Source organism: Pteronotus mesoamericanus, unplaced genomic scaffold (assembly GCF_021234165.1).
Source record: "Pteronotus mesoamericanus isolate MK-2021 breed Mesoamerican mustached bat unplaced genomic scaffold, CSHL_Meso_final contig_24, whole genome shotgun sequence".
NCBI classification, from domain to species: domain Eukaryota; kingdom Metazoa; phylum Chordata; class Mammalia; order Chiroptera; family Mormoopidae; genus Pteronotus; species Pteronotus mesoamericanus.
The window spans coordinates 10,600,698-10,621,345 of record NW_026555100.1 but is presented as its reverse complement, the minus strand read 5'-3'; the positions used below and the strand labels follow the sequence as shown (position 1 = coordinate 10,621,345).

Below are 20,648 nucleotides of genomic sequence, written 5' to 3'. Positions count from 1 at the left end.
TAGGGTTACCAGAAGGAGAAGAGGAAGAGCAAGAAATTGAAAACTTATTTGCAAAAATAATGAAGGAGAACTTCCCCAATCTGGCCAAGGAAATTGACTTCCAGGAGATCTAGGAAGCTCAGAGAGTCCCACAGAAGTTGGACCCAAGGAAGCACACACCAAGGCACATCATAATTACATTACCCAAGATGAAAGATAAGGAAAGAATCTTAAAAGCAGCAAGAGAAAAGGAGGCAGTTACCTACAAAGGAGGTCCCGTAAGGCAGTCAGCTAATTTCTCAAAAGAAACCTCCCAGACAAGAAGAGGTTGGAAAGAAATATTCAAAGTCATGAAAGGCAAGAACCTACATCCAAGATTACTCTATCCAACAAAGCTATCATTTAGAATGGAAGGGCAGATAAAGTGTTTCCCAGATAAGGTCATGTTAAAGGAGTTCATCATCACCAAGTCCTTATTATACAAAATGTTAAAGGGACTTATCTAAAAAAAAGAAGATCCAAAACTATGAACAGTAAAATGACAACGAACTCACAACTATCAACAACTGAACCTAAAAAACAAAAACAAAAACAAACTAAGCAAACAACTAGAACAGGAACAGAATCATAGAAATGGAGATCGGAGGGGATGGGGAGGGGGTGAATGGGGGAAAAGCACAGGGAATAAGCAGCATAAATTGTAGGTACAAAATAAGCAGGGGGAGGTTAAGAAGAGTATAGGAAATGGAGAAGCCAAAGAACTTATATATACAACCCATGGACATGAACTAAGGGGAGAGAAATGGGGGGAGGGGCAGTGCAGGGTGGAGGGGAATAAAGGGGATAAAAAAAATGGGACAGCTGTAATAGCACAATCAATAAAATATTTTTTTATAAAAAAAAGGCTGTCCAGAAACAGTGCAGCCATTGTTAATGTAACAAGAATGGTTTGGGTGACATCGATGTAACCTGGCAGCCAAGGAGAATGGACTAGAATGCCCATGTGGGAACAATGAGGACTTCACTGTACTAGTCAGTGAGGGCAGGAGGCACAGTTGAATGAGCACAGGTGTCTCACATTCAAAATGACTGAGCAAGTAGAGCAATAAATCCACATCAGATTTTGCGTTCAGCTTGAACATCCCTCCATGGAAACTATTCAGATGATTCAGAAAGCTGAAGCTATGGGCAACTGGGGACTGGCAGCTTCATCATGACAACGCACCTGCTCATGCATCATGTTTCATGCAGAGTTTTTTGGTGAACCATAAAATCGCCCACGTGACTCAATCCCCCTACAGCCCAGATTTGGTGCCTTGTGACTTCTGGGTTTTCTCAAAACTAAAATCACCTTTGAAATGGAAAAAATAAAAAAACACAAATGAGACAGAAGTTTATTTCTTTATCCTACCATAAAAATAACATCTTTATACTTGTCTTGAGCCTATAAGTGTTTAAAAGACATTTAACTTACTAACTTTTAAGGTTACTTGTTAAAGTTATAGTCAACATTTGTTTATAATCTACAAGAACACTATATATGTGTGTATACTTGACTTTGAGATCTCCTTGGAACTTTCAAGATTAATTCTAATATAAGTTCTTATAATAGATTAATCAGCAAGGCTACAAAAAAGTTTGGGGATAAAACCAAGGAAACATAAGTAAATGACATTCAAAATGACCTATAGAAATGACAGGGGGAAAAACACAAACAAATGAAACTTGAATTCTTTACTGAAATAAACAAAAGAAATTATATTCTAGGAGGCTAAGAAGTCAAAGCACGTCTTCTTCTGCTACCTTAAAGTCAATCAGATCTGTCTGTGCCACAGTGGGAAAAGAGCCCTTTGGGCATCTAGGCACCTATTTGCATAAATTGATATGCATGATTGCTTTTTTCCCCCCTGACTGAAGGAGAGCAGAAAGAAATTATGTTGAGAGTGGGGTGTGGCAGAGAGGTTCTACATAGGAGACAGGGAGGAAAGAACAAGGTGCTTGTGGGAACAAGGATTAATTTATTCACCATCCAGCCACTTGGACAGGATTTGACTCTAACAAGGAAAGAGAGTGGTTAGCAAACAGGGTAAAAGAGGTTGCTTTATAAGGAATTTTGTGTGACTCTAGGTGCAAGCATTGCTTCGTTGGGGCCCATGTAACAGAGTGAAGCACAAGTGGAAAGAGAGGCATTTTACCCTCTTCTGTAGGAGCCCAGTGCCCTTTTACCACCTTGAGGATTCACAGCTTTGGAGGCATTTGGGGCATGGCTACCACAGTACATCCATTTTCAGTCCCACAGTGGGCATCACTGGCAGTTACTGTCAGTCATCAACAAGAGGAAGCCAGGTAAAATAGCAAAACATGGCAGAGAGACTGGTTTGGAAGCACAGGTAAGTCATACCTCAATACTCCATAATTTGGAGATAAGGAGAAGAGCAGAAGAGAGGCTTTGCAGGAAAACCTTCATTCTAGCGTAAGTAATGAGAGCGATTGCTGAGGCCCTGGATGGCTGCTGCTAATAGAACTTCTTGTGAACTTTCAGCCACTGATGAGGAGGTAGGAGGCCTGGGAGTCAGACTACATAAGACAGACAAGCATCTGGCCTACATGGCCAGTGCTCAAGGCACCCCACAGAGGCTAGAGTATAATTCTGAGGTTAAAATGTGGTTTGGAAATTGGAATAATCCATTAAAACCTTGGTGACTAGGTAATCGTATTGTTCCTCAACAGCAGAAATGTGTGGACTTGAATTTGAAAACTGTTTCACTAGAATTCTTCCCTGTGTCTCTACTTCTTTCTGTGTGTCTTTTAGCCTTGCACATGATAAAACTGTCTAATCCTGGGCACTAACTGCTTAACTCTCAGTATGTAGTCAGTTTCCCAAAGAGGATGGTGACAGGACCAATTCACCCGTGTCACCCAGAAACAGAGTTCTCGTGCCAGACTGCCTCACAGGCTTCGTGCCAGCCTATAACTGAGTATCAATAAGTCAGGTGCCCAATCTGACACAGTCAGCTGTGACCAGGGTGGAAAGGTGACTTGAATGCAAATAAAGACTCAGCAAAAAAGAAATTCCTAAAACAGAAGGCAACAGCTATTCGGGCTGTTCACAAATATTCTCACTGTCATGGGCACAGGGCAGGTTCATACATCCCGCATCCACCTTGAGCACCTTACTTGCTTTGACTAAAGCAGTGTAAGTGGTACTAACAAATGTCACACCTGGGTGAACATTTTAGTGGCCCTTGTACGATTCATCATGTTCTCTCAATCCTACTACAAAAAAGAGTGGAAGTAAAGGTTGAGATGGAGAATGTTAGTTTGTGTCCCTAAATCCCTGTACTGAATACAGGCTAAAAGAGTTAGGGGTGAGAGTCAGAGGAATAATATTTATTACTATTGATCTAACTCTGTACTTATCTCTTAAAATCATTGGATATATTTACATCAGAAAATATTACATTTGAACGTTTGCCAAAAGAAAACTTTATAGGAGATAACATATTATAAGCGGCTTATTATTGTTTTATCTTAAAGGATTTTGAGTACATCAATTCTTTTAGCTTATGTTCAACATGAATCTGTCACATAGAAATTATATTTTGTGGCAAATAAGGTTATAGATATTTATATTATGTAATAACTGTAGCATGATCTAGATGTTTATATCTCCTTCAGAGAGCATACAACATAGAGATGTAAATTCTTTTCATTGCAATTCTGCATAAATAGAGTTTCTACACTACATTGCCAAACTTGGATCTTGAAAGTGATAAAGTACAGATGTCTACAGTTGCAATCATAAAAATGTAATTGCTGAGAAAAAATATTTCTGATCCATTGGAGGAATTTATCACAGAGGGATGCAACTGTATAAGTTATCACACAGAGAAAATGAAAGCGAATGATTGAAATATATCCCAGGCTGAACATCCCTACAGAATGACCTAGTGATTTACCTGTGCCCAAGAGAAAAAAATAGATTAAAGATAAATCAAGTTTGGTGAAGAAGGCTCTGGTAACATAAAAAAAGCAGAATAAAGATTTATGGATAAATGAATTTGGAAGTCAGAGTGACATAATAGTACCTATGACCAATTACTCCAAAAATTAAAATAGAATTTTGACTTAGTGTTATACACAGAGGTGGTAAGTAATATCTGTGGTACCTTGAAAGCAAAGGAATACAAAATGAAGATATAATGAGCAAAGGTGAGAATTTTTTAATGGGGCTACTAAATTGATAACTTTATCTGATGACACTATAAAGTTAAAACTCATGAACTCCTTTTGGAATGTTTTCCAATATAATCAAAGACTATATTACATACTTAAAGTATTTTTAAATTTTACTTATTGATTTTGTTGCAAGAAAGATGAAGGGAGAAGGGGAAGAGAGAGAGAGAGAGAGAGAGAGAGACATTGATTTGTTCTTCCATTTATTTATGCATTCCTTGGTTGCTTCTTGAATGTGCCCTGCCAGGGGATCGAACCTGCAATCTTGGTTTATAGGGATGACACTGCAAACAACTAAGCTACCTAGCCAGGGCAATATTATATACTTAAAATAAACCATGTAACTATCTCACATTAAACACTCTTTGAAAAAAATGTAATAAGATATTTAATGTGATGCTATTCTAGAAAAAAAATCTTTAATATAGTTTAATGGTATTTTTTACTTGTATCAATAGGTGATACATTATCAGAGTGAGAGATAAAAGAAGGTTATGCATCAAGTCCAAAAGGTCAGTTATTTTAGGTTAATAATTCTTTGACTTTAAAGTGTACTGGTTTTTAGTAAGAAGAATCCATTATAATTAAAATCAAGAATGTGTCCAAATAATTTTATTGTAGCAAAAATCTCCTTTATGAGGTAGTTCCTGTACATAGTAAATATTCTATAAGTTACTAACATTTTAATTTAATTTGACTTGAATATTGCTAAGATCTAGAAACTTTTTGCTAACTAGGATATGGGTAAAATGGAATTACCTTTATGAAGTCAAAATATTTTCAAAAACACTGAATAATCTTAAGGAAGATAAAATTAGCAATTGCACTTACGTGTAGCTAACAACTATCTTGCATATATTAAGTATTAATTTCCCTTTCCCTGACTCATCTACTTGCAGATCATGAAAAGTCTTAATCCAGATATCACATTAAAGTAAAAAAAATTTTAATAAAAAATTTTAAAAGCCCTCTAAAATTATCATAATCATACTTTTTTAAAGAGTTAAATTTCTTTCCAATCAAATAAAATTACTTCAGGTCATGTTCACTCTTTTAATTTTCTAGGTGTACTTAATAAATGTTTATAGATTAATATAATAATTCTTAGACATACCAGAAAATACATGCCAATCGTGAACAGCACACTCTTCAGTGTGAATTTGTTTACAATACTCTCTGTTGACTGTTATATTAATGTATTTGACTAAAGCAAAACACCTATTGGTTTCAGTTAGAATAAAAAGTATTTTTTCCATAAGGATACTTTCTCTATTCATAAGCAGTATGTCAGCAGCCTTTGTTATTAGCAGGTATTAAGTGGCCAACTCCAATGTTCCACCGTTATGGAACAAATGAGGGTTATGGAACAAATTAATGGACTTGCCTTTACCAGCCATCTCCAAAGTGAAGCCTATTTATCCATCCCACATCCAGCAGTGGCATAGGAACAAAATCTTAAATGTCTTATGAGAACTCATGTAAAACATTCCCCCAAAAAACTTGGTGATATGTGTGAAAAGGCATAAGAATTCTCCTATCTTGGTCACTTACTGTTACATTTAGTAACTAGTCCTATGGAAATAATTCAAGCCAATGACATAAATTATATACAAAATTGTTTAGCACAACATTTTTTTATAATAGCAAAAAATAGAAACAACCTAAATGTCCAAAAATGAGCGGCTACTTAAAAAAGCTATGGTGCAACCATATGATGTGAAATTAAACAGCACTTTCATTAAATCATGCTTACAGAAAAATGGGAAATTATCAAAATATTATTTTAAATGAAAGAGCAGGATAAAACCTACACATACGTTATTCTTTGCCGTGTATATATATACTCTTTATATGTAAGATATGTATATATACTCTTAAATATTATAAAGTACTAAGAAAATAATAAAAATCACCCATAATTTTATCGTACTATCAGTAAATTCATCAAAATATTAATGTCTTATCTCTTGGTGGTAAAATCATGAGTGGATTTTTACTCTCTTTGTTTTTGTTTTTTGCTTTATTTTGCTTTTCCAATTTTTTTCAATGAACTTTATCAGAAAAAATAAATAAGATTTTTCTGTTTCTTTTTAACATGAAGCCACTCAGCGAGTGGCTAAGATAGGGACTTTAATGAAGTCCCTGTAGTCATCCAAGTATCGATTTCCTGCCAGATATTAGTGCTATTAAGACTGCCATGGTTCATGATTAAGCCATCATCAGGGAAGCATATGTTCTGAATTATCCTTCCAGTCACAGAGACCTACCTGCACTATGTAAAACATGTAGCTACTACCCTCCCCACCATCCACCCCACAAAGAAGATAAGCAGAACATTTTTAAATTATTGGAAGTAAAGTCAGTATAGCTTCTCACCAAGAAACCTTTAAATGCTTCACGGTCTTAGAAAAAGGGACAATTTGTCTTAGAAGGTATGATATAAGGGAAGCCTGAAGGGGCATTCTCTCACAAATTTTGCCTTAAGGACAAATAAATTAAATCTATACCATAGTAAAAGTTTCTTCAAGCTCTGCTCTAAGAAACACCAATAAATAATGTATGGACTGACATAATAAATAAGTCAGAGAATCATTGAACATTATCAAATGATTATTCACTTTATAAAAGACCTTATCACAGAATTCCTTAAATAGCCAATTTTTTCATATACTTTGGTATTTTAAAAATAATTTCCTACTTGAAAAATGAGCCACTATGTACCTTAGATCAAGTCAACAAAATTCTCTTCACTCAGTTTTCTCATCTACATAAGGATGGTTTTACCCATGCTGCCTGCCTTACATAGTTTTCATGATTATCAAACAAAGTAACATATATAGGTACTTTGAAAACTACATATATACATTATTAATGCTGTTGCTTTTAAAAGAGGATTGAGGGGATTTTCTTTATTTTTTATTACCATTATTATTATTATTATTACTAAATACATAATTTTTACATTTTTAACAAAACTTTAAAGGACAATTTTAGATAACATATTCATTTTATAAAAATCAAATTTCCCTTGATTCCCACATTTTTTTAGTTCTGCAGTTACTGAACATTGTACACTAATTTCCATGCTATTGATACCTGGATTATGAGAGGCTCCAGTAGCTTCTCTACAGTGAATGTCTGGACCTGCAGGTCCTGGGGATCAATATTCAGTGTGATTGGTATTTCAGCTGACATGCTGTCTGTGCACAAAACAAAACACATTTATTAATTTATAAAATTCATTCTAAAGAAAGGCACTCAGTAAAATCATAGAGTACATGAGATTTCAGGACCTCTTCCTAATGTTAGCTGTAGCCCTCCAACGACCAAGTGGCCACGTCCACCAACACAGAAATGAGATATCCTCCAAGTATTCTTTGAAGTCATGCTGTCTGAGTCTAGGTCCCCTAACAAATTAATCTACACTAGCATATTCATAACTAAATATTAACTCAGTCCAGGTGGGTTTGCATTTGATCACAAGTCTTAAGTGACAAAAAAAAAATGGCCAAGTTGGTGAGGCAGCCAGAGCCCATTTTTCACCTGTTCTGGTTAATGATGACTCAGATGAGGACTCAGGTAGGACTTTGTAAGACATATTTTCGGTGCTATTTGAGGGTTTTAACTGCAGAAGAAAGTTGGAGGCAGTTTACCTCCCTGTACAGAAAAGAAACTGATATAAATTGGCATAGTTATTGTTTAAAAAAGAGAAGAAGCCTCTGAGAAGACATTGATAATAAATTTAATTTTTAAAATTATGTAAACTTACCATTAAACAAATTATAATTAAACATAATAAATTCTTAAAATAAAAATAAGTAAATTTATAGTCCACAGCAATGTATATTACTGTCAATGTAAAAATCTTCCCACTTAGCTATTACCTATTTTGTTCTATAGTTTCCTATATTGTAGGCTAAAAGAACCTAAGACTCTTCCCCCAGAAAATATCCTGATACTCCCTATGATATCCATAAACACTAAAACAAAAAAAGAAATGAAAACTATTACTTTTATTTTAGTTTCTCTATGTATTATTGTAGATATTATTGGTGAATAATTGTTTCCTCTTTAATTTGCTAGCTGGCTCCATGAATGGACAGATAATTGATGTATAGATGAATGAATGGATTAATGAATGAGTCAGTGAATGAACAAGTATACATTTTCATAGGTTCTCACTTCTCCAGAATCAATCCCTTCAACTTTACTCTCAATCTCAGTGATTCTAGGAGAGAAAATTGTTTTTCCGATACCCCTGCCTCCTCCCAACTCCTTTCCCTGAGAGTCTTCATAGCTTTTTTCAGCTCCCATTGGCCTAATTCCATAAAATCAGCATCTCTTTGCTCTTCAGCCTTTCCCATGCTACTGGATCCTTTTCCTGTATCCATAAATGTGTTACTGTATATATTCAGAGGTAATCATGACCTGTCTCCGTATGTGTATGCGAAAGCTCAGTGCTTCACCGGGTTTCTTCCATACTATATACCTCACACACAGCAGAAACATACACACACACACACACACACACACACATACACAAAAAACCATCCTGTAACTAAAAAATTATGCTCATTGACTCTTATCTTGACATACTCTAATTCTTAGATTAATAACATAATTTGTTTAAAAAAATACAGGCAAATACTGTAGAGTCCAAAAGCCTTACTCTTCTTCAGATGTTATGCCATTTAACTACACTCCACAATTCTCTTATTATAAAAATGAAGTATTCTTGAGAATAATGGTGGAAATCTACCAAAAGGCTGTCCCCAATAACTTAACATAGAAATATGAACATAATCAAAATAGTGAATTTAAAATATGATTATAATCAAACATATTCATAACACATACAATTCTTTCATGTGTGTTTAGAAAAGTTTGATATTAAAAACAAAAAAAAACTGATAAGACTTCCAGTCAAGGTGGAGGCATATGTAAACATGGCTCACCCCATGCGTAACCACAGCAAAGATTACAACTAAACTAATAGACAGCTATAACCCAGATATTGTCAGAAGATTGAGCTGTATGGAAGTCTGACAACCAAGGAATTAAAGAAGTCATATTCATCCAGACAGGTAGGAGAGGTGGAGATGTGGCGACATGGAAAATGCAGTCACATACCCACATGTGGAAGGTAAAAATCAGGAGGGATACCTCAGGAGCGAGGGATCCCAGCCCCACACCTGACCACCCAGCCCAGGGTTCCAGTGCCAGGAAGATAAATCCCTATAACTTCTGGCTGTAAAAACCAGTGGGCATTAGGGCAGCAGAAAAACCATGGTATTCTCAGGTAACACCTCTGAAAGGGCCCAAAATGGACTTAGGACTTATGCAGACTCATTCCCTCTGGGCTCCAGCTCTTGGGCAGCAACTGGAAGGGCACCAGCGACATATGGGGAGAAACGGAAGTGTCTGGCATCAAGATGAGTGCCAGGGGACAGCTTCCTCCTGTACAAAACCCGAGAGGCCAGGCAGTAGCCATTGTCCCTTTTCTGAGCCCTCCCTCATTCAGAGCCACAGAGCAGTGACACCATATCTGAGACTCCATCAACCTAGTTCACATGGGTTGCCCTGCCCTGGTGATTACCTAAGGCTTCACCTCATCCAACTTATAGGTGTGCTTTTCTACAGTAGGCCATGCCACTAAGAAAAGGAGTCATAGCAGCTGTACATAATACATAGAAATAACCACAGGGAGGCTGCCAAAATGAGAATACAAAGACACATGGCCCAAATGAAAGAATAGATCAAAACTCCAGAAAAAGAACTAAACAAAATGGACACAAGCACTCTATCAGATGCAGAGTTCAAAACACTTGTTATTAGGATGCTCAAGGTACTCACTGGGTACTTCAACAGCATAAAAAGACCCACGCAGAAATGAAGGTTACACTAAGTGAAATAAAGAAAAATTTACAGGGAATCAACAGTGGAATGGATGATGCTGAGAATCAAATCAATGATTTGGAACATAAGGAAGAAAAGAGCATTCAATTAGAACTGCAAGAAGGAAAAAGAATTCAAAAGCATGAGGATAGGCTAAGGAGCCTCTGGGACAACTTCAAACATACCAACATTCCAATAATAAGGGTGCCGGAAGGAGAAGAGGAAGACCAAGAAATTGGAAATCTATTTCAAAAACGAATGAAAGTAACCTTCCCTAATTTGGTGAAAGAAATATACATACAAGTCTGGGAAGCACTTGTTCCAAAGAGTTCCAAACAATATTGACACAAAGAGGACCACACCAAGATACATCATAATTTTAGTGCCAAAGGTTAAAGATAAAAAGAGGACCTTAAAAGCAGAAAGAGAAAAGCAGAGAGTTACCTACAAAGGAGTTCCCATAAGACTGTCAGCTGATTTCTCAAAAGAAACTTTACAGGCAAGTGACTAGCACAAAGTATTTAAAGGGATGAAAAGCAAGGACCTACAACCTACATTATTCTATCCAGCAAAGCTGTCATTTAGAATGGAAGGACAGATAAAGTACTTTACCAGACAAGATAAAACTAGATAAGTTCATCATCACCAAGTCATTACTATATGAAATGTTAAATGGAATTATATAAGAAAAAGAAGATAAAAACTATGGATATTAAAATGGCAATAAATTCACAACTATCAACAACTGAATCTAAAAAACAAACTAAGCAAGCAAGCAGAACAGAAACAGAATCATAGATATGTAGATCATTTGGAGGGTTATCAGTTGGGAGGAGGAAGGGGGATAATGGGAGAAAAAGTGCAGGGATTAAGAAATACAAATTGGTAGGTACAAAATAGACAGTGGGACGTTAAGAACAGTATAGGAAATGGAGAAGCCAAAGAACTTATATACATGACCCATGGACATGAGCTACGGGGAGGAATGCTGAAAGGAATAGGGGAGCACTGGGTGGAAGGCAACAAAAGTGGGGAAATTAGGACAACTGTGATAGCATAATCAATAAAAACATACTTAAAAAGTAAAACAGAGAGAATTATTCTGAAAGTCTCAAAGGAAACAAAACACTTATGACAAATTTAATAATTTATGAAAGCCTTTAAGTAAAATTACATACTCCAATGTTGGGAAACGCCCTGTCTGGTTTCAGGAACTGCAGCCCCGCCAACAGTAGTGAGGGCCCCAAGGCTGGAGCTAATCAAGGAGGCCTTGGGAAAACAGGCCACTGAGGAGACAAAATCTTCCTCCCTCACATCGCCCTGCTTGGCCCTGGAGGATGGCTGGTTAGTCAATGACGGGTAAGACCCCTCAATGGAAGGGGCAACCTAAGACATGCACAACCTCATGGGCATCAGGGAAAATACTTGGGGGACATGGAGAAAGGGCAGAAAGACCCTCACCCTTTGGCTATGATATGGCTGGGGTCCTCATTCTATCTGAAAGAAGTCTCCTTATCTCCTGGCTGCTTTGCCCTCCCCCTACCTGGCTCAGATTTAAAACAATACTGGAGACAGCCCTAAACTGGATCTGGCTGTTCCCCGGGGAAATCAAGCTAGAATTAAATTCCTTGAAGGATGCTTTGTTTCTCCCTCAAAAGTTATGATAACCAGCTCATGCAGGGAAGGAAGTTTACATTATTCACAGGCCCCAACCCTAAACCCTTTGGCTCTCTTATGTTTACGCTCTCATGTTTACTCATCTCCTCTCTGACCCATGTAAATCGGTGTGTTCCTGCCATTTGTTTTTCTCAACATCATCTATTCTCTGTGGACATTAACATACTGATGCAATGAGATCACCTGTACATTCCTATTACCTAGCCCCATTGATAACCCTTTTAATAAAAGCCTTTCGACAAAGGGGCTCAGGCTTTCTCCACTAGAGGAAAGAGCCATCCTCTCTCCTGGTAGACAGAGAAGTGTCTGGAACGATTTATTATTTCCCCCATCCATGACAACCCCCAGGACGGGCTCTGTGGGATTCAGAGCCCACACTCCCTCCCTCAGCTGGCCCCCAGACAGGGACCCTCAGATCCAGAGTCCAGTGTCCCTCCCATACTCCAAAGCTGATTCTACTACTAAAGACACTAATGCATACTAATTATTTTATGTATAGTATCAAAACATTTTTCTAGTCAACTGAGGAAATTAGAATAAGCAATTTGAAGTGGAGGCGGGGATGGGAGGACAATTTATGTGTTGAGTGTCCTAGGATTACTCTATCCATGTTTTCAAGTAACTATATTACTTATTCATCTACTAAAAACTGTAAATGTTGAGGGTTTTATATAAAACCCAAAGCATTGTAGAGTGCAAAGATAGAGTATACTTTGTGAAATGTAGCACATTTCTAGATAGTTTTATTGAATACAAATGAAATTTCTTTATTTTTTACATTTTTTTTATTTTTTCTGTTTGCCTTGAAAAATTATTATTCAAGTTGTATTAAGTGAAGAAATATTATATGAATATCTTTTCAAACGAAAGTGTAAATTACTATTACCCCATGATATTTAAATACGTAAAGACACAAATCCCTATGGTTTAGCCCTTTGCTGTCTTTTCTCTCCTTTTCACTGGTTTCACTTCCTTTCTAAAGTAGAAACGTGATTTCTTTCCTCATATTCTTCTGAAATTTAGGAGATATGTTCCAAAAAAGGCTCCCAATACTATTGCCAAATGGTTTATTTTAAATGCATTTGTAGGACTGAAATATTTTGTTTTGGTTAGGTTTTCCTTTTTGTTTTTTCCAATCAATCCAGCTACCACTTTGATTTCCTCTAACACAAGCAAATCTAAATTGAAAGATAGGATATTCCCATGGTGACCTTTCTGCATTGCCCAGAGCTAATCTATACAATAAAATATGTCCTTCAGTTCCATAACCATTAGGGTTCTATTAAATGTGTACTCGAGAAAGGGTTTACTTGTTACCCCTCTCATGACAGGTACTATCCTACATATAAATCAATTCAAGGTTGCTGATATTGCTTTGTTCTTTTATCTTAGGGACAAGAAGTAAAGAACACTGTTATGAACTAAAATAAGATCTAAAGCAAACTTTTACAGCCTTTAAAAACATGTCCTTTTACTACAAAATTTACAATGGGTTTTCAAAGCTACACTGAGCACCAGAATTAGAGGCAAGGAAAATAAAAAATTAAGGAGAGTAAAAATTATCCACATCATATGTAATCCTGCTCAAAGAGTGTTTTTTAGCCAAAAGATAAAAGACAAACCTAATTTGGCCAAATTATCTCCTAACTGTGTGATTTTGTCTTTAATACACATTAAGTAAAGAAAGTTGTTGAGATCATTTTTCCAAGTCAAAAAGTACAGAATAATAAATCAATAAGTCCTTAAAGAACCTTGGCTACATATAAGTATTATTATTTTAATAATGGTGTTTCTTATTTTTAAAAAAATCTCCTGGGTCTTTTAGATCTGTTCTATTTAGTAACCCTGATTTATTGGAGATAAGGGCAATAATAGACAGGAAACTGCAGAATTTTACAAATGAAATCAAAGCAAAGTCAAAGTCTGACAAATTGTTACCAACCTCTTGTAGCAACACCACAATGCGGACCCAAAACAAAAATCCTACTAACTTGTGGGTACTACACTCCAAGATGTTTCTATCTCATAATCCATAAAATCTTAAGAGTTAGGGAGTACCCTCCAAACAATTCAAGAATACCTTCTGCAATGTCCTTCATTTCAACAATGTACTGAGCTTGAATGAGCAGAAACAATGATATGCTCACTATGCCATTAGAGGCAAGTGATTACTTTTATAAAGTTCTTCCCTATGCTGAGTTGAAGTCTGCCACCTTTGAACTTCTACCAAATAGAGATGGCTTTATAAAGTGGGAAGGGTACAGGTTTGGATACAGACAGACCAGTTTAAAAGCCCAGTTTTCAGAATTAAAGGGAAGAAAACAAATATTTTGGCAGCAGTAAGAGAGGTCTCCAGGGATAATCCGTAAGGCTGGGCAAATGCACGCATGTGGATCCTTCCCTTTTCCCAAAGCTATCTTTGTCCACAATGCCTGAATTTTCTTCAGTTTATTGTACTCTATTCCCTGCTTGAAATCTAACATGTATTACTTCTAAATTCACTTAGTTTAACAAGCATTCCTTTTTTAACTGCAGTTACCTCTGGGATATCATGGGGGCCACCCATTCACCCATACACAGTAGTATATGCTAGCTCAAAGCTCTTCATCGACCATCTGTGTGTGTCCCTATTATAGCACATATCATATTGTATTTTACTCATATCCTTGCAAGAAAAAAAGAGGGATATTAGATCAGAGACATGCTCAGAGAGGGCAGTGGAAAATTGCAGCCATTTCTAAAATTTGGTTTGATATGACATTTTCTCACAACTATTAAAGAGAAAACTTTTCCATCTCCTTACAGTAACATTTGAGCCCTATCTCCAAATTCCAGAGCTCAGGTTTCTCAGTAAAATTAATTATTCTACATAAATGGACATGTTCTTGTGTAATGGCCTGGACACCTAACCATCTATAATATGGTTCATATAGAAAAATCTCTAATACCACACAGTTAATTTCTTAAAAAGTAAACTTTTGTTACAGTTTATAAGATGACAACTGATTCTCCTGTAAGAATATTAAATTACATTATATAGTCATCATGATTACCTAATTAATCTAACTTTGTACCCACTTTTCAAGAGAACTGTTCAGGTCTTTGTTTCAAGGATTACTGCAAACTCAAGTTTCCCCTACCACATTTGGACAGTTAATTTTTATATGCCTCTAAATGCAGAATTTTATTTTCCCCCCTAACATTTCATCTTGTAGAACCTGGAAATTTGTTTCTGTCAATCAAAAATAGGTTTTAGAGAACCCTACATATTACCAGAACCTAGTTTTCTGCTTGTCTGTTAATTTGTTCAGTATGAATTCTTTTTTTATATATAATATTTTCTTTTCTTAAAATTGTTGATCAAGTACAGTTGTCTCCAGTTTTTTCCCAACCACTCTCCCCACACCACCCACCCCGTACCTCCCACCCTCAATCCTATCCCCCTTTGGTTTTGTCCGTGGGTCCTTTATACGTGTTTCTTGATGACCCTTCCCTTTCTCTCCCCCATTATCCTCCTCCCCCTGCCCCTCTGGTTACTGTCAGTTTGTTCTCTATTTCAATGTCGCTGGTCATATTTTGCTTACTTGTTTGTTTTGTTGATTAGGTTCACTTATAGGTGAGAACATATGGTATTTGTCTTTCACCACCTGGCTTATTTCACTTAGCGTAATGCTCTCCAGTTCCATCCATGCTGTCGCAAAGGGTAGGAGCTCCTTCTTTCTTTCTGCTGCATAGTATTCCATTGTGTAAATGTACCATAGTTTTTTGATCCACTCATTTACTGATAGGCACTTAGGTTGCTTCCAACACTTGGCTATTGTAAATTGTCCTACAATGAACATGGGGGTGCATATGTTCTTTTGAATTGGTGTTTCAGGATTCTTAGGGTATATTTCCAGCAGTGGAAATGCTGGGTCCAAAGGCAGTTCCACTTTTAGCTTTTTGAGGGAATTCCAAACTGTTTTCCACTGTGGCTGCCAGTCTACATTCCCACCAACACTGGACTAGGGTTCCCTTTTCTCCACAACATCACCAGCACTTGTTGTTTGATGATTTGTTTATGGTGACCATTCTGTCCAGTATGAAGTGGTACCTCATTGTGGTTTTAATTTGCATTTCTCTGATGGTTGGTGATGCTGAGCATCCTTTCATATGGCTCTGGGCCCTATGTATGTCCTCCTTGGAGAAGTGTCTGTTCAGGTCCTTTGCGCATTTTTTACTTGAATTATTTGTCTTCCTAGAGCAGAGTCATGTGAGTTCTTTATCTATTTTGGAGATCAAACCCTTGACTGAGATGTCATTGGCAAATATATTTTTCTATACATTTGGTTCCCTTTTCATTTTGCTGATGTTTTCTTTAGCCATGCAGAAGCTTCCCATTTTGATGAAGTCCCATTTATTTATTCTTTCCTTTATGTCCCTTGCTCTATGGGACATATTGGTGAAAATGTTGCTGCGTGGAATATCTGAGAGTTTCCTGCCTATGTTCTCCTCTAGGACTTTTATGGTGCCTTGACTTTTATTAAGTCTTTTATCCATCTTGAGTTTATTTTTGTGTGTGGTGTCAGTTGGTGGTTGAGTTTCATTTTTTTTGCATGTAGCTGTCCAGAGCTCCCAACACCATTTGTTGAAGAGGCTATTTTTCTCAATTTTATGCTTCTGCCCACCCTGCTGAATACTAATTGACCACAGAGACTTGGGTTTATTTCTGGGCTCTCTATTCCGTTCCATTGATCTGCATGTCTCTTCTTATGACAGTACCAGACTGTTCTCATTACCATGGCCTTGTAATATAGTTTGATACCAGGTATTGTGATCCCTCCTACTTTGTTCTTCTTTCTCAAAATTGCTGCAGCTATTCAGGGTCATTTATGGTTCCATATAAATTCTTGAAATGTTTGTTCTATATCTGTGAAATACATCATTGGTATTTTAATAGAGATTGCGTTGAATCTATAAGTTACTTTGGGTAGTATTGACATTTTGATGATGTTAATTCCATTTATTTCCATATATATGCTTCCATTTATTTGTGTCTTCCTTAATTTCTTTCCACAGTGTTGTGTAGTTTCCTGAGTGCAGATCTTTTACCTCCTTGGTTAAGTTTATTCCTAGGTACTTTATTTTTCTTGTTGCTATAGCAAATAGGATTTTTTTTCCTGATTCATTCAGTATGAATTCTATAGTTTCGAGTTAAGTCATGGAATGTGTGAGGGCCAGGCATGAAACCTGATTTTTATTTCACTAGAAACCTCCTTCCAGATTCATCATGATCAATTAATAAACACTTTAGATATGATTTTCAACACGTTATTAATCACTTTTGTATGAAATAATCTACTTTTTAAAATTTTGTCTAGCTCTGGCTTGTGTGACTCAGTGGATTGAGCACCAGCCTGCAAACCAAAAGGCCACCAGTTTGATTCCCAGTCAGGGCACATGCCTGTGTTGTGAGCCAGGTCCTCAGTTAGCGGTGTGCCAGCGGCAACTGATAGATGTTTCTCTCCCTCCCTTTCTCCCTACTCATTCTCTAAAAATAAAATAAATTAAATATTTCTTTAAAAATTTGTCCAAAAAATATTATGGGGAATTTTTTAAATGCTTTCCTGAAATAGAGATACCCTTTCTACACATTCCTATTTAAGAATTCAATTTTTTTTGTTAAATCTAGTTTGACATAACTTGTTCCTGGAGAATGCATGCTGACTGGTAGCCATTACTGCCATTTATATTTTAATTGTTCAGTTTTCCTACAGTTTGGTGCCTCAAGGTTCAGCCTACTTCTAAGAGGCCACCTTTTTATCTCTTTTGAAATACAGATATTTGTCCTCCCTTTGTTTTCTGGCAGCTCTGTCATTTCTCAGCAACTCCCAGGAGAGGTTCTGTGAACACAGCTGCAAATCGTTTTAGAATTTAGGGACACATTTCTTCAGAGTATACATACTTCAACTAATTTAAGGAGAATGGGCTATCCCCTTTGTTTTTATTATCTAGAGTTTCCACTGTTTTTAATTAATTAAAATTTTTTATAAAGTAATACAAGGTTCAACCACATATATAGTAAAAACAAGTCTCTCTCCCATCCCTGTCCTCTGGTCACCTAATTTCTCCCCCAGAGACACAGCAGGTCACTTTCTCATATAGTTCCAGAGATATCATATATAACACCAATACATATGTATTTATATTTTAATACTAATTGTAACTTACCTGCTTTTCCTACTTAATTCATTCATTTATATGAATGCCTGTTCCACCCTCACCATTTTGACAGAGTTTACATGCATTGTCTGCCATCTGTTAGTCTCATATCATCTGCCTCATGCAGAGGACCCATCCTTGGGTCCCCTTTTTATTTCTTTCTTCAGAGGATATAGCTGAACAAGCCCTTTTCTTTTCTTCAGCATGTCCTTCTGACCCTAGCAAGTGAGAGGTGTTAAAGCCTTTCTGACATTATTTTTCCTAGTTTCTGCTATTTCTTTTATTTGCCTTCAGTCATGTGTCACTCTTCCCATCTTTGATCCACATGCTTTTCAAATTTGTGCTCCTTACACATATACTGGTGTTTCAGGTCATTGATGCTGCTTGATGATCATTTATGGAGCACTTTAACACATCAGCTACTCTTAAATTCTGGTAAAAGAAAAAGGAGTAAAGCCCAGCTCCTGTGACTGTGCATCTGCTTTCTTCACTTTCAACTCACCCCATTCCTCTTATGTCAGACTTACTGTTAATCTGAAATTCCCTTCTCTTAAAGTCTAGGATATATGTGTAGCTGTGTCTAACATTGTCCTACTTACCATTGTCACCTCTACAATAAAAGTCACTTTCTCCCAAACCATAGTGTCCAGAGGTTTTGGAAGACTCCATGGAACTAAGATGAAATGCCCCCCCAGAGCCCACACCTACCCTCCCTGACTCTCTCAGGGTCTTCAGTACCCCAACTTTCTGCTCAACCAGCCCAAGCCCACTCCAGTGTCTATGTCAGCCTCTTCCTGTAATCTATCATTCTAAGAGTGAATAACTCAATGTGCCCATCCCTACACACAAGAGGTAGCCAAGGGGCAGCTATTTGCTGGGTATGAATGGAGCTTGGATGTACAGACAGGGCTCTCTATTTTCATGTACTCAAGACCTCCCAAGTGCAAAACAGAGTCAGAAGTGGGAAGAGAAGAGAGCAGACAACATGTCAGGGACAAGGGTGCGCATCCCCCACCACCTAACAAGATATCAAGGAATTAAAGAATTCTAAATCCAGATCTTGTCTTTCACAACATTTTGAAGATACAGTTTTCAACGTAGAAATATGGGAGGATAGAACCTATTTTAGTAGCTTGTTAGCTTGATTTGTAACATATACATATGTAGGTATATGTTTTACAGGCCTACATTTGTACCTTCATTCTGCTCACTATTTAAGGACAGGCCTGCCCAAACTTTCCAGCACTCCATATATCAGCAAATTCTTCCTTATTGATTAGATTTGATTCTGTCATTTCTTCCTCAATCTTCCAAGACATGTATTTCTCACAGCTGTTATAATAAAAAGTAATCAGCTGTTCTACTTTTAAGAAAAGACTTCCTAAAACTGTGAAAATATACCACCTCACTATGGTATTGTAACAATTTTTTAATCTGTAGAGGAAAATTCTTATTAATGCTCTGCAACAATATCACTTTCTTTTCTTCTTTCCACTCCCCCCCAACTAAATGATCTGTTACAACCTTTTTTAAGTCTATGAGTTTCCATGGAAGTGTGTATATTCACTATATGTATTGTATATTTCTCTATTTTTTTAATTAAGGGGTAATAAATGAAACTACACCCCTACTTTACACCACTCACAAAAATTAACTTGAGATGGGTTAAAGAGTTAAATGTAAAACCTGAAACCATGAAACTCCTAGAGGAACATATAGGAATAAAGCTCCTTGACATTGGTCTTGGTAATGATTTTTTGGATATGACACCTAAAGCATAAGCAACAAGATCAAAAATAAACAAATGGGACACCATCAAACTAAAAAGCTACTGCACAGCAAAAGAAATAATCATCCCTGGCCAGTGTGGCTCAGGTGGTTAGAGCTCTGTCCTGTACATCAAAAGGTTGCAGATTCAATTCCTGGTCAGGGCACTTACCTAGGTTTTGGATTCGATCCCTGGTCTGAGAACATATGAGAAGGCAACCAATTGATTCTCTCTCTCTCTCCCCCACCCTCCCTCCTTCTTCCCTTCCCTCACCTTTATTCCTCTCGACAAAATCAATAAATATATCCTTGGGTGAGGATTAAAAAAAAAAAGACAACCTATGGAATGGGAAAAATATTTGCAAAGCATATATCTGATAAGGGGTTAATATCCAAAATATATAAAGAACTCTTACAACTCAATAGCAGCAATAATAATAATAATCCAATTTAAAAATGGGCAAATAACCTGCATAGACTTCTTTTTCAAAGAAGATATATGAATAACCATCAGGCACATGAAAAGATGTTTACCATTACCAGTCATTAGAGTAATGTAAATCAAAACCACAGTGTGATAGTGCCTCACACTTGTTAGAATGGCCACCGCCAAAAAGACAAGCAATAACAAATGCTGGTGAGGATGCAGAGAAAAGGGAACCCCTGTGCACTGTTGGGAATGCAAATCAGTACAGCCACTAGGAAAATGGTATGGAGGATCCTTAAAAAATTAAAAATATTACTACCATATGATCCAGCAATTCCACTTGTGGAATATATCCAAAGGAAACAAAAACACCAACTTGAAAAGGTATCTTCCCTGCCATGTTCAGAGCAGCATTATTTACAATAGCCAAGACATGGAAACAATCTAAGTGTTCATCGACAGATAA

General features: G+C 36.8%; 1 protein-coding gene across 2 annotated transcripts in view; it reads right to left on the bottom strand.

Moving 5' to 3' along the window:
• Window positions 1-20,648, bottom strand: part of CTNNA3 (catenin alpha 3) — a 1,483,556-nt gene that overhangs the window by 1,401,045 nt on the left and 61,863 nt on the right. For both annotated transcript variants that reach the window (XM_054572720.1, XM_054572719.1), the window contains exon 2: window positions 7,312-7,415. In XM_054572720.1, coding sequence (XP_054428695.1) covers window positions 7,312-7,410 — 99 coding nt within the window. In that variant the 5' untranslated portion in view covers window positions 7,411-7,415. The remainder of the gene's footprint in view (window positions 1-7,311; window positions 7,416-20,648) is intronic.